Genomic DNA, 22,286 nt, shown 5'->3' on the forward strand with positions numbered 1-22,286 from the left:
AGAAGCTGATTTTTAATGAACAACAGAATCCATAATATGTCTTTATCTAACTATATACCAAGGCAGCTAGGTGGCTGAGTGGAAAGAATATTGGGCTTGGAGTCAGGACAACATGAGTTCAAATCTAGCCTCTGACACTTTGACCCTGAGCAAGTCATTTAAATTGGTTGCCTTAACCTATGGGAGAAGAAAATGGGAAATCGCTCCAGTATCTTTGCAAGAAAACACTATAGATAGTGTGGTCCAAAGGGACACAAAGAATTGAACACCAGCATGAAAATACACACTCACACAAATGTTGTTGTTATTTGTCCTTCTTTTAGAAGAGTAACAATGACATCGCACTGTGATGTCTTGAATCACTTGTGAATTGAATTTAAGTGAATCAGAATGGCACAAAATTATCAGCCTTTGTCTCTTCCAGAATCATCAACATCAATGGGACAAACTTCAAACAAAATATGGAGGAAGATTATTTCACTGAGGGATGTCAAATATTTGTTTGCATTTAAATTGTTCTTGGGAAATTTCTTTACTTCTTTAATATAGGAAAATAGCTCCCCCATTTAGCTCCCAATGGCAGTCCACAGCATAAAGATGCAAGTGTTCTATTCAGGAACTTTTTTATCTCTTTCCTCCAGATGAAATAGATCTTTTCTTTGCATGTGGGGGGAGTTAATAAATATTTTTGGAATCTCATTCCAAGTATGTTTTATATGACATTTCACATAATACATCTTTTAGGAGAATACATAGATTTGAAAGAATCATGCAACAGTGGCAAAATTTTTTTTCACACAAACAAGACAAACAACATATTAGTAAAACAATATTTTACCACAGATCATAATGAAGATAGTCAATGATTTATTCATGTCTTGTTGTCTTCATTTTTACCCACAGTACTAGTGGAAACCCATGAATTATTGCTATTGCTCTCAGTACCTTTTCACAACAAGCAAGTAAACAAATAGACCTTGGATCTTCTAGGAAATCCCAGGGATTCAAAAGTAAAAAGAATTATTACTTATATGTGTGATGGCAGAATCAAAATGAAATTATTTTTTTTTACTAGGGAAGAAGGATGTTTGGAATGGAACTAATCATATTATATTTAACAGGGATAAGATTAAGATTCTAATTTGGGGCTAAAAACGAACTCCACATTTACAGAATGGTTGGAGTTTGGTGAAAAAAGCTTTGAGATTTTAGTAGAATGTAAGCTCAACATGAATTAATAATATAACATGGCAGTCAAATAAAGCTTATGTCAATTCTGCTGTTCAGTCATTTTTCAGTTGTATCTGATGTTATATTACCCCACTTGGAGTTTATTTGGCAAATATAACTACAGTGGTTTGTCATTTTATACATGACGAATGGAAGGAAACCAAGTTATAAGTAGGACTCAGCTTGGATTTGAACTTAGGAAGATGAGTCTCCCTGATTCCAGGCACAACAATCTCCTATGTCACCTAGCCACAATGGAATGTTAATCCTGCATCTTACTAATGAAAGAAAAATCCAGAATATAGAAAGTTATATTCTTATTGTATTGAGTTCAGAATAAGAGGTTATTATCTGACTGTGTTCTGTTTTGGATAACATATTGGAGGATGAACACTAACAATTTGGAGTTTATCCAGTGGAAGACAACCTATAAATGAGGGAACTATAGACCATGGCGTCATCTAAAGGAAATGGTGATATTTGGCCTGCAGAAGAAAAGAATTAGAGGGGGTTAAGATACTCTCATCAAATATTTGAAAAGCTATCTTGTGAAAAAGATATTCGATTAAGAGCCAAGAGAAATAGGCAAAAGTTTCTGAAAAGCATATTTTTGTTTATTGTAAAGAAAATATCCTGAATATTGGAGCTACGTAAAAGTGGAATAGATTGGTGGGCAATGGGTTCTTTGTTTTGACAAATCTTCCTTGAAGTGTAGATTACTCCTTACTGAGGTTAAAGAGGAAATTTCTTCTTAGTTGAAGTGTAGACACCTGAGTTCCCTTAAAACTCTAGGATTTTGTTATCCTAAGAACATGTAAAAAGAAGAAACAGCTAAGGTGATCTCATCCCATGAAGGCATGTCCTGCATTTGTGATGACCATTATCCTCAAATAATTTGGTATCATAGATTTAGAGTTGGAAGTTCTATTAAAAATGACCTAGTCCAATTTCATTTTACAGAGGAGGAAAGAAGACCAGAGAGATTAAATGATTTTTCCATGATAATAAAAGTAGTAAGCTGTAGCATTAGAATTTGAATCCATCTCCTTGGGGTACAAATCCAGCATTCTTTCCATAATGCCGCACTAAACTTTTGCCAGGTGACCACAGAGTTTCATTCTTAAACTACTAAAATAGGCTAAAGTTGCAATTGGTGTGCCAGTCCTCTTGAAAATGCAAATATTTCTGAGAAGTTTAAGGTGAGCCTATTGGTATGAATTAGCATGTTTAAAATTCTGATGGCTTTCCTCCTTAAGCAGGTTGGGGAAATTTGCACTGTTTGAGAATTGGAGATTTGAATAATTCTAATTCAGAAAGCCCTTGGTGGTATAGGCAGGGTAAGGAGAGCTAGGTGGCACAGTGAATCAAGCACTGGAGCTGAAGTCATAAAGATCTGAGTTCAAATCTGTTTCAGATACTTACTAAGTGTGTGACCCTTAGCAAGTCTCTTAACCTCTGTCTGCCTCATTTACCTAATTTATAAAATAGGAATAATAATGGTACCTTCCCCCAAAAGTTGTTGTGAAGATAAAATGAAATAATATTTGTAAAACACATTGCAAATCTTGAAGTGATATATGAATAAAAGCTGCTGCTGGGAGTTGTTGGAAGACTTATGGTAGTTTAAAGAAGACTGTTTACCTTGGAAAAGGGTCACTGATATAAAAAGACATAGGGGAAATGGCAAAGGAAAATCTTATATCATCAACATTTTGCCAAGTTATCCCCTTACATGTATGATGGGGAAAAACTATTGATCTTCTTTCTCATCTTCCCCAATACTTTGCCACATTGACCTTGGATGCTATAATAATAAACTTGGGATTTGATTTGATAAGCTAATTTTATTGGTATTTTAATTCAGGGTAAATAAACTTTTTTATTACCCCTTTCAGTGGGGGAAGACAAGATTCTTGATCAAATATGTAAGCACTATTTATATATGTTCCGTTCTTAATTCTAGGTTGCCTATAGTAATATGACATTTCTAAGTGAATTGGAGCCACAATGTATTAATTAACTGAAAAGCCATGTGACAGCAGTGGAAAGAACACTGACACTAAGGGTCCTAAATTCCAATCCCAATTCTGCCATTTACTGTGTATAAACCTGATTAAGTCATTGAATCTTTCTGGGCCAATGTTTTCTCATTTGACATCTTCAGTCTCTTCTAATTTCAAATCTATCATTCCATGAAATTATGGCTCCATTCAAGGAATCAGAATAGGACATCTACCATTGATGCTTAAATAATAACACTGAGAGGAAAGGACAAGGAGGTAAAGATCTATTGTTTTCTTAATGCAACCTCAATCAAAACTTAACCCAGAGCTAAAAAAATAATTGTACAATTTATCATAGTTAATAAAGCTTGCTGATTATCTAGTGAACCTGGGGAGCAAGCCAAGTTGTCTTACCAAGGGGAAACTTAGTTGGGATTTGATCTTAAATTCTCACTCCAGAGCCAGTACTCTCCTTTGTACAACACTGACTAATTTAGCATGGCAAACTACATACAGTAGAACTAGCTGGAGTGCCAAGTAAAATGACTAAACATTTAGGTGAAGAAGTTAAATGAGCATAGAGTTATATTCAGACAAGTTTTCACCAGATATCTGCTAATATAAAGCTAAATCAGAATCTTCGGCCACTCTTTCAATCTGACTAATTAACTCAGAATTATAGAAACTGGCTTTTGAATGGCATGACACTCTAAACTACTCTATTAAATGATCTTGTCTTCTGTGCTCCAATTGGTTAAATCCTCAGCCAGGGCTCATCCATCACCTGGCAAGGCAAAAGCCTGGATTTGACCTAAAATAGTATAGTAGACCTTTGTAGGAAGAAACATATAGCAAATCTTCAGGGAGCTGCCAAACAATAATTTCTAGGCATGGTAGTTTTTTTTTCTTCCCACAAGGCATCAATTTTTTTACTAGATAACACACAAAAAGATAATAACCCCTCTCCAACCAAAAATATTTAGTCCAAGAAAATAATTACTTGCTTAAAATGCCCCTGTCAAATTTCAAGGCAATTTAAGACCACAACCCATGATATAATTGTCTTTATAACGAAGAAAACACTCAATCTTTTATAACTACAAGGACATTTGCAGATGCAGTTTTCATTACTAATATAGATAATGAGGATTTACTGAATATGCTGATTATAATTGCCTTGAAGTTAGGATTTCCAATCCCAATGAAAAGCCAGTGTGGTTAATGACATAGAACTGCCACAGCTAACCTTGGAGACATTCTCTCTACTTTGTAACATGATATTTATTGGCCTGTGATTATAAGCTTGTCACTTTATTATCTCAACACTTTAAATCCCTCTGATGTCCAGTTAATGCATGATCTAAGAAGATATCCAATTAGCAACTTGTCATATGAAATTGAATTAATAAGCAAGTTTCTTTAATTTGATTTTTCTGAAGTGTTTCTTCAAGAATAATCTCATATGAAAAAAAGTCAAATTAGGGTTGTTGACATTAAAATAAATTAGAAAGAGAAAACATTCTTCCTTTCATTTTCCTGCAATGCTCTTTTGATCTATGTCAACTCAAACCTTTAGGTTTATGCCAATGCCATTAAGAAAAGAAAACTGAAGCCATATCTCAAGCCCTTGGACTGTTAAACAATCAATTTACACTTCAGGGAAATTTTGAATAATAAATGGCTAGGGAAATAGTTTGAATATGGCCAAAAAACTAAATTTGGAGAGTGTGATGTTTCAAAAATTTCAAGTCTAAAATATCATTGGGTTAGGAACTCTATCAAATCATAACCCATTCCTGTCTCTGTACCCTGTGTAATGATTATTTCCTTCCTAGACTCACCATAAAGGATGGATATAATTTACTAGAGACCTTTCTCTTGGTCTTTTGGCATTTTATGGGCCCTTATAGCAACATTTTGGTTGTTTGTTCTCTCTTGTTCTTCTTCCTTTTCTGTCCATAATTGTACTTGATCATGTCTTTTCTATCATATCTTGAAAGTAAGTGGTCAGCTGAACTTACACCCATTGTATATTGTTTTATTTTTACCCTTTTAAAGTTACTTTTAGGTTTGATACTTCTGAAATTGTGCTATTTTATTGGTTTTACCATGTAGCATCTCCAAAATAATATTAATGTTAATGACATGGACTTAGTAGTAAAGAAGGGTTTTAAAACAATGCAAAAGTTGCCAAATCTGGTCCAATTCCCTTTTTTAGTTCTTGGGTCAGCTCAATTCATTGTCTATCTGTAGTACTTCAAATGGACATGTTAACAGACTAACTCAGTGGGCAGACCACCCAACTGCATCCAATCATTTGAGCAAAAAATATACTACTGTTGATATGTGGTATGACCAGATCAAAATACAGTGAGATTATACATGCTATTATTCTAAAAATTAAACTTCTATTAATACAGCCAAAAGATGGCATTAGACAAATAGTTATGCTTTTCATTTCATACTGTTGACCCATAGTGAACTTCTAGTCCTGTGGTGTCAAACTCAAATAGAAATTTGATGCTTGGGGCAGCTAGGTAGTGCAGTGCATAGAGCACTAGCCCTGGAGTTGAGGACCAGAGTTCAAATCCAGCCTCAGACACTTGACACTTACTAGCTATGTGACCCTGGGCAAGTCACTTAACCCCAATTGCCTCACCAAAAAAAAAAAGATAGAAAGAAATTGGATCCTTATGTATGCATATTGACTTAGAAAAATCACAAAATAACATTGTCTATGTCATATTATATTTTATTTTTGTTAAACATTTCCACTTACTTTTTACTATGGTTGAGAACTCACTATGGAGTTTTGTAGTTATGCATTCTGGGCCATGAATTTGGCACCTCTGTTGTAGTCCAACACAGTCTGGGGGTTAATACTGAAGATTGTAAATCCATTTTAATTTGTTTTCATTTGTATATTACTAGCACAATCATTATGATGGTCTGGATTCCACCTAGTCAGCAAAAATTCACCTGCAAATAGGATCATCTGGAGAATCTCCCCATTTACAGGGAATTTCTCTTCCACTTGGACTTATTTATAAAGATATATGCATGATGGTGTGGAAGACCTTAGATAAGCATCTATCTCACTACTTTGTGCCTCTCTTGATAATGAAAACAGAAAAAAGGTCGAACAGTTATCTGCCTCTTTGCACTAATAAATGAGTCTTGTATTTTTTTATTGACAGGATAAAACTTGTCAGAAAAATAATTTGAAAAAAAATTTCATTCTAAATTTAATTTTTTTAAATAAACACATTCATGGTTATAATAAATGTACACTCATCACACAGTGTTAACTGTAATTCTCTACATCTCAAATTAATTGTTTGAATGTGACAATTTAGTTTGGTAGACAAAATACCTTGTGAAAGTCTACCTGCATCCATAACTCCACTTTCAAATTGGTTTTCCTAAAGCAAAGGTCTGACCATGTCATATCTTACCCTCCTCCCACCATTTCAATAAACTCTAGTGGTTCTCTGTTCAACTCCAGGATCAAGTATAAAATCTTCTGGCATTCAAACCCTTCGTGACCTGACCCACTTTTGACTTTCCCTTCTTTCATCTTACTCCCTACTCTCTTCATGTACTCTGAGATCCAGTGACAATGGCTTCCTTGTTGTTTCTTACACAGGACACTCCATACCCCAAATGTAAATATTCTTTTCCTGACATTTCCCATGCTTGCAATTTTCTCTCTTCTTATCTCCACCTCCTTTCTTACCAAAAGTCCCAAGTAAAATTCCATCTTCCATGAGTAGTCTTTCCTGATCCTATCCTTTAATGTTAGCACCTCTCTCAATTATCTTCAACTTTCCTATATATAATATTTTATACATTCTTATTTACATGTTTTGTTGACCATTAGACTGCGAACTCCTTGAAGCATCAACTGTGGGGTTTTTTTTGGTTTGTTTGTTTAATTTTTGCTTTCCTATATATCTCTTTGTAGAATGCTGGAACATACTTAACAAATTCTTGCTGCTTGACTGACTATATGTATACATAGCTAGGTCCATTTTAGATAGGGATAGGGCCTCTGTATGTGGTATCATTAACTTAGGAAGGTCACAGATGTGAGAATTCCCTCAACCAGTGAACATCTATACTTTCTTGGTAACATATAGTCTTAGAGAGTTCTTTGAACAAAAGAAGGCTAATCATCAGAGAGCCAATATGTGTAGAGGCATAACTTGAACCCATCTTTCTGGCCCTAGAGCAATGTATTCTTTATCCTCTAAATTACAATTCCAATACTTTAATTGTACAATCTCTGGGAAGTTCTACCATTTTGGAAGAGCTTCAAATACAATCCAACACTGATAGATCTGGACAGCTACGTGGTATGATGGATAAAGTACCAATCCTGGAGACAGGAAGACCTAAGTCACTTAACTTTGTTTTCCTCAGTTTTCTGTAAAATGAGCCGGAGAAGGAAATGGAAAACCACTCCAGTATTTTTGCCAAGAAAACTCCAAACCAAATGGGGTCACAAATAGTCAGACATGATTAAAATGACTGAATAACAGCAACAACAACAACAGTCAGTTCCATTGTTTGAGGACTACAATAGCTGAGTTCAGAAAACCTGATAAACAGAAAGGTAATTAATATATTATTTTTTGCTTTGTAATTTTTTTATGGACAGTTTGTCTTGTAACAATTGGAGTGATGCCACCTGCTGGAGAGTAAATATAGGAAAGGTCCGCCATGAGGAGAAGGCATCTGAGGGCAAGCCATGTGACTTGGAAGTCAGTTCCTTGGCGTTAGGAAGTGACGTTTGCTTGTGGGTAATGACTATCAAAGCTATCAGCCAATTAGCTTGGAGCTGTGTGTGTGGGGACAGGATATTTCCAGTTTTCACAAGATGCTTGTGGGATGAAGAAGGGGCAAGGCTTGTGCTCTCTCAAGGACCTGGGCGGGTGGGGGGGGCACAGCAGGAAACACTGGCTCCCTTTGATAGATAGATGAATCTAGGCCTCTTTCTCTCTCTCTTCACCAAATTCTTATTCTCCTTAATAAATGCTTAAAAGTCTAAACTCTTGGTAAAGCTTATAATTTATTGGTGACCACTCATTAGATAATTTTAGACAGTATAGGTAGAATATTAGCCCTTTACAGTCTTGAAGTAGAATCCACACTGAAGGAAGCACAGACTTTTGAAGTACTGAGGTATAATCATATCATCACAGATCACAAATTTAGAGCTAGAAGAGATTTTGGAGGTTATTTAGGCAAATTCTCTCATTTGGCAGATGAGGAAACATTCTAGAGACATTAAATGACTTGTCCAGAAGTATTTGGTAAGGCTCTGAAGCATTATTTGAATGCAGGTTTTCTGACCCCAAATCTAGCACAGTAGTCATTAAATCACACTGGCAGCATATGGGAAAAAAAATACAAGGTATTCAAGTCTCTTGTATGTGTTTGCATCTTTAGCATATTTAGTGACATCCTTAAAGAAAACTTACTGTGTTGACAGTGGATCCCATTAAATCCTCTAGGACATTTACACACATATCCTATGAACGTATCCCCTCGGTAAGCTTCACTGATTTCACACGTTCCCCCATTATGACATGGGTTAGGAACACAGGGACCTGGAAGGAAGACAGAATACAATGATCAACTTTTTCTTTCTTTTTCATTTCTACATGCTGCCGTGTATTCTAAAATATAATTAAACTAATTGCTTTTTTTATTGAAACACTCAAAAGGAACATGAGCTGATCAGTATAAACTACATGTCAGTGTGCCCTATTGAAACAAGAGTCCTGGGTTATTTTCTTGCTTATCTTCTTCTCCCAGATCTAACATTGTTATTGTATGACTAAAAATATTCTTGTATCACAGTATCTCTTTCAAGAAGTTCTATGTACCCTTTGCTTTCTGTCACCTACATGTTTGCATAAACAGAATGATTTATTCCCATGCTCAGGAAAACAGCTAAATACTCAAAGTGGAAAGATAAATTCCTAATAAAGATAATTGGATAAAAATAATTTTCTTTAAAAATGAAGTATGAAATACCACAGAAAAGGTCTGGAGAATGAATCATATCAAATTCAATAGCTGTTATTAATGGCTAACATACAGATCAGCAGAGGTTTTGGACAAATAATAATTGTAGCTAGCATTTATATAGTCTTGCAAGTTTTTCAAAGTACTTTACAAATATTAGCTCATTTTATCCTCACTACATATAGGGATATCATTCTCATTTTGCAGAAATTAAGACAGAAATTAAGTGACTTTCCCAGGGAAACACATAGTTATTGTCTATGGCTGGATTTGAAATCAGGTTTTCCTGACTCCATTCTTTGTTTTTTTCTTTCTATAATACTGTGCTGTGTAACTGATGAAGCTTGGAAAGGGGGAAGAGAGAAAAAGATGGTGAGAAGAGTGGGGAGAGGTGGAGGGAGGGAGGGAGGGAGGGGGGAGAGAGAGAGAGAGAGAGAGAGAGAGAGAGAGAGAGAGACTGAATAAGGGAAAAAAGAAGAATGCTAATTATTTTAATAAGATATCAGATTAGTTAGGTGACTATGTAGTCTACACCATAGGTTTTATTCTGAGCAAACAAAAAATAAGCTTTTATCCAATAACAATGGGAAGGGTAAATACCATATGGTATGGTATTTATTTGTGGTATGATATGGATTTGTTTCATTTTTCCCCTACTTTACTACTTTGAGGTTTTTCTGCCTTCTTTGCCATGACCTTAAAAGCTCATTACCGGGAAAACCTCATCAGACTGCAAGGCCCTTAGTACTACACATTATCATTACCCTCTGCCTCTGTGCCCCTGTGATTGAAGAATGGGATTATTAACACCATATCCTCCATTTAAAGTGGGAGCTTAGCTTAGACATCTTATTTCTCTACTGGCTTAACTACTTTGGGGATACTCTGACTTCATCATTCTCTATGAGTTACAAATGTTACATACACATACCCCTTTTCCCACTGTGTGTGTGTGTGTTTTCTTCTCCCACTAGTTTGTACATTCCTTGTGGAATTCATTCTCTCTCTCTCTCTCTCTCTCTCTCTCGTATTTTTACCTTGCATGCTTAGCACAGTGACTGGCATAAAGTAGGAGCTTACTAAATGTTTATTGACTATTATTTATTTGGAATTTAAGGGTTGGAATGTACAATTGATAAGGTCCCTTAGAGATCTAAACTATATCTCCCCTCCATGACCTGAAGTCAGCTTTGTGCCAAGGCAGAGGAATATGAAAAAAAATTCATGCCAGCTGGTCTCAATTTTCTCTAAAAAAAAGCATAAGGAGAGGTAAGGTTTTCATTGAGAATCAGGATGGGAATTTGCATGTAGAAATCAGCAGAAGGGAACTGAGTCTATCTGAGAGAATGGAATATCTGTGTAGTGGATAAAAGGCTTGGTGAATACCATCAGGGGTCAGGTTGAAGATGGACAATAGAATCTGTAAGGATCCAGGCCCTGTCAGTTTCAGCTTCTTTCTCCAGGAGCACTAAGTAATCTAAAAGCAGGAGTGGATAAGGTGATTGATATATTTCAAATGGCTTATTCAAAGTTGTAGGAGTCTTGGGTTTTAGAGAGGGCCATACTGCTGTAGTTTATCATAGATTCTAGTGTGGTTAGGAGTAGCTAGGAGAAGATAACAGAATTTAGTAAATCGAAAGAGATTGAATGCTTCCATAGATTTAATTATTAACTCTATGCTTAAGCTTCTCAAATCTACTAATCTAGCAATAACCCCACTCTGACTTCTATACTCTCATTGCCAACTGTTCATTAAACATCTTAAATGAAGTCCCATAGACATCTTAAACTCAACATGTCTCAGACTTAATTCATTATCTTCACCCTCAAACCCACCCCTGTCATCTCCTACTTTCTTACTAATTTCCTGCTTGTTGTTGAGAGTAAAATCAAAGTCCTGGTCATTCAGGCTCAGAACCTAGGTTTAATCCTCACCTTCTCATGATATCCAATCTATTGCCAAGGCCTACCAACGTTGCCTTGATAACATTTGTTGCATATGCCTTCTCTCCTCTGACACTGCCATCACCTTAGTGCTGGCCCTCCTTGCTTCATTCCCGGGCCATAATCTACCTGGTTGGTCTTCTTGCCTCACATATCTCCCCACTCCAGTCCATTCTTAATTCAATGGCCAAAATGGTCTTCCTAAAGTACAGGTCTGACCATGTCAACCCTGCTATTCAATAAACTCCCGTGGCTTCTGTGGAAATTTATTGTGATTTGGGGACCCTGCCTTTGGGTTGAGATTAAAAAGCCTTAGGCCCTCAGGGTTTTTTCCTGTGTAAGAGTGGCTGGGGCTCCTCCCCCTCTGCTTCAGCCAAGCAGAAAAGCCCTGTGGACTTTATTGGATGCCAAGTCAGATGGCTGGGGAAAAAGCCCCAGCTCCCTCCACCCTGAGGGGATCTACCCCAGAGATCCTGGGCTTATCCAGGCCGGCCTCTGATGCAGCCCGTGCCAGGCCCCAGGTGCGCAGCAGGAGGCATGGCCCCTTGAACCCTGGGTGTGGTTGAGGCCCCTGGCTGCAGCCCTAGGGTAGCTGGTGGATTAGCTTGGCCTCTGTGGGGGTGCAGGGAGCCCAAGGTTTGAAGGGAGAGAAGGAAGATACATACCAGGGAGTTAGGTAGTGAAGGCGGTTGGAGAAGATAGTGATGGAGAAAGCGAGATAGGGCTAACAGACAGGGGTTTGCAACAGTAAGGGGCTTTTCAGGGGGGTTGGCAAGAGTATGGAGCAGGAGGGCTTTCCAGTGAGGGGAACAACAGTAGAAGAAGGTCCGTTGCAAAGGAGTTCGTTGGCAGAAATTCACAGGTTGTATTTTACTTTTGTTATCCTTGTTTCTACATTTAACTCTAAATTTATTCACCTAAATAAACCCTTCTTTGATTATTTAATTAAGAGGCTTCTTAATCATTTGCTTATCAATTTTAGAGTGCAGTGTGGAGAAATCTTTAAAAGACCCTAATAGATTGGCTTAGGAAATTAATAGCAGTCAGATAGCCAGCTAGTTAAAAGTCCCCAGATTAGTCCTCCAGTTCAATTAGGCCCCCCCAATCAGATTACACCCCAGTAAGATAAAATATTTTTAAATTAGAATGGCAACCATGAAGGGACTTACAGCCCAATTATAATTTTTCTAAAGTTATAATTTTTCTTATACTTATAATTAGTCCTATAAGTCCAGTTATATAATTTTTCAGATTAGTTATAGTTAAATTTTTTTCACACTTCCTATGGCCTCCATGATAAAATGAATAGTCCTCTGTTTTCTCTGTTTGGCATTCAAAGCCCTTCAAAACCAGACCTCCTTACCCTTCCAATCTCCTCACACCTTACCACACCCTCTCTGCCCCCCATCACATACCCAGTGATCCAACAACAATAAGAACTGGAACTAGAAGTCCAAAACGAAGCTTGATATGAATTCTGAGTTTTTCACTAACTAGCATTGTAATGGTGGTGGAAAGTTATCTAGCCTTTTTAATACTCTGGCTCTGTAATGACAAAATGAGGCAAAACCTTTGAACCAAATAGAATGTAAAGCCAAAATCCCTTCCAGCTATAATTGTATAATGCTGCCATTCTAGGATTGCTCCAGCTTTAAAATTTAAATAGGATTGGGAACAACGAAAGTTATAATATTGGTGGTTGGTAGTAATTTATATCTAGATACCAGACATTTGACTCATTATGTTGCCACAATATTTTTACTCTAATTGACATTGTTCAAAACTTAAAACTAAAGAGTTAGTTACAACATCAAACTAGAGATGACAGGCTATTAGCTTGTGTAATCTTTTGTAATAAATGCAGATATTTTAGTTCCTTGGCAAATACGTAATTTGGTAAATCCAGTTTCATGTATCTGCTATGGAATCACTTTATGTTATATTTGCTGGATCTGACCATTACCCTGGGACTGAACACATAGTATTGATTTATGACACAAAGAAGATAAAATATTCAGAAAACCTAATAGTACATGAAGATGACTTGAATGTACTTGAATATCATGATTCAATTCATATGAATTCTTATTTTACCTGTTCTAGTCCTCTTTTCTAAGTAAGTTGTTCTTTAATCAATTAATCAATCAGCATTTATTAAGCTCTACTAAGTACCAAGCCCTGTGTTAAAGTGTTTAGGACACCAAGAAAGAGAAAAAGTACTAACCCTCTCTCAAGGAGCTCACAGTATAAACATGTTAACAAATGCAAATGTATATACATAAACAAGATATGCACTAGATAAATAGGAGATAATCAACCAAGAGGAGGCACTAGTATATACATTTACATTTGTTTCCATATAGAAAAAAATCCTGAATTAAAGCAAAACAAAACAAAACAAAACAAAACCCAACCTGCACAGACCTTTTAGAGACAGAGGAAAAAGTGAAAATAGAAACAATCTATTAGTCACATAAATGAAACCCCAAAATAAAAACTCATAGAAAGATCATAGCCAAAATCCAGAACTTGCAGGTAAAAGAAAAAAATAATATTGAAAGCAGCCATGAAAATAGGAGTTTAATTACTATACTAAACAGTTTAACTAGGTAACATCATAGATAGGATTTAAACTATGGGGGAACAAATTGTTTGAACTGAAGTTATGTAAAAGAGTCATCTTTGGATAGGCTGAGGAAAGGTAGCCATGCCTCAGTGGCTATCTATAAATTACTAAGCTAGTTAGAGAAGGATTCATCTAAAATGCTGAAACAAGTTGGGCTTCCAGCTAAACTCCATGAAGATGAATTGCATATAGAGGGGTGTGGGAATGTGGAGAAAAGGAGAGGCTTCAACTTGGGCCTTTGCCAGGCCTCCTCTCCATTTGGCCAAAGGAAGATTGTAAGCTTTGAAGGGTTTAAAGAATTTTGGACTTCTGATGTTCACATCAGCCTTTTTTTTTTTTTTTTGACAGTTTGAACTTAATGTTCCTTATATATCTCAAATTAAACATGTCCAAAAAAGAACTCATTCTCTTTTGCCTCAAATCTTCCCTTCATTCCAACTTCCCTATTACTGTGGAATATACTTGCATTTTCCTAGGATGGACCTAGGATAGCTAACTGTTTAGAATTTCCTTTTCCATTTTCTTTATCCAAAAGATTGGTAGAAACAGAATGAATAACACTCCAAATCAGAGTCTGAAATTATATGTTTAATCTTAAGCCTTTGTTTATCTGGTAGTTTTCTTAAACTTTATTCTGGAATAAGAATATGACATATTTAGAAATCATAAGACAATCTGCACTAATTATTATACTGGCTTTTCTTTTCTTTTTTTTTTTTTTTGCGGGGCAATGGGGGTTAAGTGACTTGCCCAGGGTCACACAGCTAATAAGTTTCAAGTGTCTGAATCTGGATTTGAACTCAGGTACTCCTGAATCCAGGGCCAGTGCTTTATCTACTGCACCACCTAGCTGCCCCTCAGGCTTTTAACATGTTTTATTTTCTCCACATAATAATGGAAGTTGTTATCTACTGAACTACTAAAAAGAAGCAGGCATTGTAATAATGAAAGTTGTTATCTACTGAATTACTAGAAACATGCAGGTAGTGCTGTCATTCAGTCATTCACATTCTCCTATCACCATTGTGTAGAAGGAGGAATTTCCCCCATGGTACATGATCTTCACTTTAGCCACTCCCCATCTGGAGGAGTGGTCTTCCTTTCAATCTATGGGTGCTGGCCTCAATGACATTCTGAACAATTCATTTCTTAGCTATTTTGAAGGACCCTGTTAATTTATCCTTTCATCTGAGATGTAAAAAAATGAGTGAATAACACTTTCTTTAACTCTGTCTTGCGCAGTCAGAAATATCACTCTGCCAAAAATATAGATTTCAAACAATACTATATAGTTTATCAATGTATTTTGCTACCTTTATATCACATTTTCCTTCTAAGTAAACAAAAGTAAAATATTTAAAACACAAGACTCTATAAACGTTTAAGATATAGGGATAAGCCTTATATTCACTCAGGAAACAACAGAAAAAAGCTTCTTTAACCATATCTGGTTAAAAAAAAAAAGTAAAAGGTGAAGGGCTATTCATCTTTTTCTGGATACTCATTCATATCTATGTTTTATTGTCTTCTATGATAGATCTTCAAATAGCATATTCCATGTGTGTCCCTCAAATATCTATTCTTGGCCCTCTTTTCTTTTACCTCAGAAACATCTTGCTCAGTGCTCTTATCAGCTATCTTAGATTCAATGATTATCTTTATCTTTATTACTTTTTTATTATTAAAATATCTAATAAACCTCTCTCCTGACTCCATTCTCACATCTTTAACTATTCATGGTGCAGCTAAAACTGGATAAACCATAAGTATCTCAAACTTAACATGTACAAAATAGAATCCATTTTCTTTTCCCCAAAACTGTCCATTTCCCATTTCCTTATTATCACCAAGGGTACAAAACCTTGACATCATCTATCACCATCTACTAATTTCTACCTTCATAATACTTCTCACGCATCTCCTTGGCTCCAATTATATGGAAGACCCTTTGGTACAGGTCCTCTTTACCTCATGCTTGGACTATTGTCATTCCCTTTTCACTGGTCTCCCTGACCAGCATCTTTCCTCTCTCCAGTCTATCCCCTTTCTTCTACGAAAGGAATCTTCATTTATTTTTCCCCTGGGCAATGAGAGTTAAGCAACTTGTCCAGGGTCACACTAGTGAGTGTGCAGTGTCTGAGGCTGGATTTTAATTCAGGTCCTCCTGAATCCAGGGCAGGTACTTTATATACTGCACCACCTAGCTGCCCCCAGGAATCTTCCTAAAGCAAAAGTCTGACAGTGTTATCCATCCCTCTCCTATTTAATAAATTCCAATGACTCTTTCTTACCTCCGGGATCAGATTTAAAATCTTTTGTTTAGTTTTTAAATTCCATCATAACCCGGCCCCTTCCTGCTTTTCCAATCCTCATATAACTCATATCATTTTTTTTTTCAGGGCAATGAAGTTTAAGTGACTTGCCCATGGTCACACAGCTAGTAAGTGTCAAGTGTCTGAGGCTGCATTTGAACGCAGGTCCTCCTGATTATAGGGCCGGTGCTTTATCCACTGTGACACCTACCTGCCCCCTACCCCACATATTCTAAGACTGAACATTACTATCCTTCTTCCTTTTCTTCCCATATGACACTCTATTTCTGACTTCATGGGTTTTCTTTTCTTTTTATTTATACTTTTCTTTTCTAATTTTTATCCCTCCCTCCTGTTAAGGGCTAAAATTCTAGCTAGTCTGTCTAAAATATCTAATGAGTGGTCACTAATAAATTATAAGCTTTAGCAAGAGTTAGACTTTTAAGCATTTATTAAGGAGAATAAGAATTTGGTAAAGAGAGAGAGAAAGTCCTACATTCATCTATCTATTAAAGGGAGAGTGCATTTCTAGCTCCCTTCTCCACCGGAGTCCTCAGGAAAGCGTCCCAGTCAGAGCACCAGGCTCCCCCTTCTTCCTCCCACAGGCAAACGTCACTTCCTGATGCCAAAGAAAAGACGCATGGTCTTGCCCTCAAAGACCTTCACTTCATGGCACAGCTTTTCTACAGTAAGTCTCTAGCAGGTGGTGTCATTCCAATAGTTACACTCTCTTCTCCCTGTCCCCTCCCTAAGGTGGTAAGCAATTTGATATAGGTTATACATGCACAATTATATAAAGTAGTATGATATTAGTAATTTTGTATATAAAAACTTGAATAAAAGAAAAAAAAGTAAAAGGAAGTGAAAAATAGCATGCTTCAGTCTGTGTTCCATTAATATCAGTTGTAGGTAGATAGTATGTTTTGTCGATAGTCCTTTGGAATTGTCTTAGATCATTATATTGTTGAGAATAGTTAAGTCTTTCACAGTTCTTCATCAAACAATATGGCTGCATGTGGACAATGTTCTCTTGGTTTTGCACTCGTCACTATACTTCAGTTCATACAAGTCTCTCCAGGCTATTCTGAAATCATCCTCCTTGTCATTTCGTATAGCACAGTAATATTCCATCACCCTCTTATACCACAGCTGACTTCAGGCATTTTCAATGGGTGTTACTAATGCCTAGAATACTCCTTTTCCTTACCTCTATTTTATGTCTTCCTTCCTGATTCTTCTCAAAACCTATCTTCTGCAGGAGGCCTTTCCCACTAGCCCTGAATTCTTTCCCTTTGAGATTACTAGATAGATAGATAGAAAGATACTAAATGGAAGGCAGTGAGTATGTTTGTGTAATTAAACATGCATAGTCATTACATGTTATCTTTCCTATTAGAATTCAAGCTCCTTGAGTTCAGGAGCCAGTATTTTGCCTTTCTTTGTATTTCTAACACTTATTTCCTGGAACATAGTAAATAATTGTTGTTGCAAGACTGTAGAGAAACATAAAAAAGAAACAGAAAAAAAAATCATGAGAGATGTTAAAAGGTTAAACTGTTTACCTTCCTGCATGGGAAGATGTTATATCAAAATCATAAGAGCTTTTTGAGTATTAGAGCAGATGATAGGAATAAATTTAGACAGAGGGCAAATGTGGGGATTGATCATAAAGGGATAATACATGTAAAGCATTTTTTTGTTTCTCTCCCTTTTTTGGGGGCAGGGATGGCAGTCTGGGTTAATGAGTGTCTTGTGTCTGAGGCCAGTTTTTGGGCTCGGGTCCTCCTGGGTCCAGGGTGGATGCTTTGTCCACTGTGTCACCTAGCTACCCCATCATGACATCCTTAGGGTAAAATCGAGAGGGGAGAGGAATACACTGGAGAGGGCATAGGGGAATGACAGAATGGGGTGAAATTTCAAATGAAACAAACAGGAAAGGGAGTATGGAATGGGGGGAGAGATAGGGGAGGTGTAGGGAAATGAAGGAGCCTTATACACATCAGAATTAGCTCAAAGACCTTAATCTCATCAGAGTTGGCTCAAGGAGGGAATAGCATACACAGCCAACTGGGTGGAATAATCTATCTAACCCTTGAGAAAAGTAGGAGGGGAAGGGGATAAGGAGGGAAGGGTGAAAGAAGGGAGGGCAGGGCAGAGAAGGGGCAATCAGAAGCAAAATACTTTTGAGGAGGAATAGGGTAAAAGAAGATAGAAAACAGTAAATATTATGGGAAAGGAATAGGATGGAAGGAAATAGTTATGATGATTGGTTATAATGGCAAAACATATGGTTCTTGTTTTGCTGGGCCATTGTGAAGAAAATTCTTTGTCAAGTTTAAGGTACTATATAAAACTTATGATGAACAGTATGCTATCAGAAAAACCTGGAAAGACCTACATGAATTGAAGCAGAGTGAAATGTACTGTATACAAAATAACAGCAGTAGTGTAAGATGATCTACTGTGAAGGACTTGGTTATTTTCAGCAATGCCATGATCCAATATAACTCTGAAGGACTTATAAAAATTTCAATCCATCTACAGAGAAAGAACTGATGGTATCTGAAAATAGATTAAAACATAATTTTTTTTTGATAGTTCCTTAAGCTGAAGTTTTCTCTCAAAACCTGGCTAATGTGGAGATGGTTTGCATGACTACTTAATGTATAACTCATATTGAGTTGCTTGAGTTCTTGTGGGTGGGGAGTTCTTGTGGGAGGGAGGGAGGAAGAGAAATCGGAACACAAAGTTTTAAAAAATTGATGTCAGGGGCAGCTAGGTGGCGCAGTGGATAGAGAACCAGCCCTGGAGTCAGGAGGACCTGAGTTCAAATCCAGCCTCAGACACTTGACACTAGCTGTGCGAACCTTGGCAAGTCAACCCCAATTGCCTTATGAAAAAGAAAAACAAACAAAAAACCCAAACAAATTCCCCCCAAAAAAAATTGATATCAAATTTTAAAATGCAATTTGGAAAATAAAATTCTAAAAAAGAAAAATATAGATGATGAGGATGAGAAGTAATGAAGACTCATTAGCTTTGTTTTCAATAATATAAGACTTGGCTCAACATGCCTTTTGTATAATTAGTTCATGCCTCCATTGATCTGGGATCCTATTGTATACTATTCTATACAATTTTGTGTCTGTGCCCTACAACTTCCCTTCTTTTCACAAATAAAATGTTTATTTTTTCTTTTTTATTGGATGCTTAACAAATGAGGTTTCTTTTGTCTTAATAAAGCAAGGATATTCAACAAGTATATGGTGGCACATAGTTTCTTGAAATAGATCTCTTCATCTCCATATAGAGACAAATCTAGACAGCAGGACAGGAGATGGTGAAGGACATGGCAATTTGTATGTTCTCTGGCACCCACTAAGTCAGAGAGGCTTAGACTTCAAGGGATGGGACTATTTCTGTCTTTTCTTGACCAGGAAGCTACATAAGGGAGGCCGGGCCAATCAAGTCTGAGGTAGATCTTTGTCTTCTTTTCAAGAAAGGTAATTTCTAATGATTAAGGAAGGAGAAGAGACCTGGTTCTCCCTTGAGTGGGGGAAAAGAAGTTAAATCAGGAAAATGCTGGTAAAGATTAGTTCTATTACAGGTGAGCTTCTCAGTCAAATTCAGGCTTTCTATTAATCCCAAGGTCAGGGCAAAACTCCCTGGGGATGTGATGTATTTATAAACCAGTGGGCATTTATTTCTAGTATCATTATCTCCTTGACAATGCCTATAATAAGTGAAGCTAAGACTGCTTCAAATCACCTTAGCTGTCATAATAAGCTATTGGTAGATTTGGAGACATCTTAATATCAGGATAATATTTAGGAAAAAAGATATATACATCTAGGATACATTCATTCACTGAGAGGCATTTTTAAGGGCCTATTCTGTGACAGGCCCTGTGACTGGTGTTGGGTATACAAATACAGAAAAGAAAAAAAGAAAATCTTTGAAATGAAGGAGATTACATTATATTGGGAGAAAATAATTTGAAGACAGATAAGGAAATATTAATTAGTAAAGACAGAGTAATTACTGGGGGGAAGGTCTTGGAAACTGAGAACAGGAGAAAAGACCTGTGGGGGGGGAGGTTGATTTATTCCTTGAAGGAAACTAGGCATTATTATATAATGTGAAGATGGGAAGGGAACACATTCCAAAGATGGGAAAAAACTTTTTGTAATGGCATAGAGAAGAGAAGAAGCTGGAAAGTCCTATGTATGATATATAGGCAGTGTGGAACCAAAGTACAAGAAGCTTGATAACATGCAGCAAGCCTGGGAAGGCAGGCTGGTGCTAAATTGTGAAAAAATGCCAATGTTAAACAGGGATATTTGCCCTTGAAACTATAATAAGGAACCCCTGAAACTTCTTGATCAAAGAAGTATTGTGATTAAATCCATACTTCACCTCCATTTAGGCCCTCGATCTTGCAGCCAAATAGGCTTTCTCTGTCTTTCCTCATTGTCACTTGTCTATATATTCTGTACTTTGTACCTCTCTGGTTTCCTTCTACCCATCATAGAAATCACTCAACTTGACCTATGCTCTTAGAAACATTAGTTTCCTTAAAATCTCAATTCAAATGTCAATTTCTAAATGAAGCCCTTCATAATGCGCCTCCCATCTTCTAAGGCCTTTTTCCTTAAAATTACACTGTATCTATCACATGCATATACATTGATTCCTCAGGCTAGGTTGTAAGTTGCTAGAGTATATGTAATACTTCATTTTTGCATTTGTTTCTACAGTGACTAGAACTTAAGAGGTCGTTAATAAAATGTTTGTTGATTCATTATATGTTTAGTAATATCAATTTGATAGATTGTGTAGAGGATGAATTGGTGGAAACTGGAACAGGGAGAATAATGAAGATGCTATTGCAATAGTCTAGGTAAGAGTATATTAAAGTCCTGAACTAGAGTGGAGTTTGTGTGAGTGGAGAAGAGGGGAGCTATGTGTGAGATCTTGTCAAAGTAGAATCAACATGGCACTCCAGATGATTAGAAATGGGGGACTGAGGAAAAGGAAGTGTTAATGATAACTGTCCTATTTTATATCTTGTAATTAGATGGGTGATAGGGCCCTCAACAGGAATATGGAAGTTAGAAAGCTGGGAGAATTTAGGGGAAAATACAATTTCTATTTGGGACTTACTGAGTTTATGAAGCATCTGGGACATTGAATTGGGAATGTTCAATGAACAGTTACTGTAGATAATCTCTCCATTGTTGCAGGTTGCAACATCTCTGCAAGTGATCAGGTTATGATTATCATTTTTTTGGAGGGTGGGGGAGAATTGTCACTTGGTGTCCAAACTTTGGGTGATGGGCCTTTCAAAATTAAGTTATGTTGAGTCTTGGTGTCGTTCATGCTAATTTTTTAACTAAGTAGGAACCTTTTGAACTTGTGTTCTCCTAAGACAGCTTTCCAGAACCCAAGGTCATATATCTATGACCCAAGGAGACATAGGAGGAGAATTTTATTGGAGGAAAAGAAAAATATATGATTTGAAAATTGAATAGAGAATCTTTCAACTGTTTAAATTTTTTAAAACTTAAACACAAGATGCTGTTTTAATTCTTTTCCCCCTCAACAATGTATTCTAAATAATTCTCATAATATTTTATTATTAGAAAACCAATCAAAAGGACACTTATAATGCTCAATATAGTCAGAATTATCAAAGTGAAAGATATTTACTTTTTTTGGTTCGTAGTCTTCAAGGTTCATGACATTTGATCAGACATTAAAGTTTGTAAACATCAATCTTAAAAGCAAAATCTTGTAAGCTCACTTTTAAAACACAATAGGCTTCAGGGAGTTTTAAAATCAATAGAGGCTATAATACTTTTGTAGGTAATCTTTAAGTAGCTCCTAACAAAATGGGAACAGAATTTGATCGATATTAATGAACAACTGAATTCAACACCATGCTTTGCAGGCATTTTTATGCATTTTCATATAAGTAATGTCAAAAAGATTAATTGCTCCTGAGAAATAATAGATCTATTCTGTTTGCTATTTTTTAAACTCTTCCTTTCTACACAGAGGAAAATGGAAAGGTGCATTGCTGATGTGAGCAGCCTGTAACATGTCCAGCAAGTAACTCAAAGAACAGGAATAACAGAT

At 36.5% G+C, this 22,286-nt stretch overlaps 1 protein-coding gene across 1 annotated transcript in view; it reads right to left on the reverse strand.

Moving 5' to 3' along the window:
• Nucleotides 1-22,286, reverse strand: part of EDIL3 (EGF like repeats and discoidin domains 3) — a 580,643-nt gene that overhangs the window by 309,501 nt on the left and 248,856 nt on the right. The window contains exon 4 of the mRNA XM_043978117.1: nucleotides 8,717-8,845. Within this exon, the coding sequence (XP_043834052.1) occupies nucleotides 8,717-8,845 (129 nt within the window). The remainder of the gene's footprint in view (nucleotides 1-8,716; nucleotides 8,846-22,286) is intronic.

Source organism: Dromiciops gliroides, chromosome 1 (genome assembly GCF_019393635.1).
Source record: "Dromiciops gliroides isolate mDroGli1 chromosome 1, mDroGli1.pri, whole genome shotgun sequence".
NCBI classification, from domain to species: Eukaryota; Metazoa; Chordata; class Mammalia; order Microbiotheria; family Microbiotheriidae; genus Dromiciops; species Dromiciops gliroides.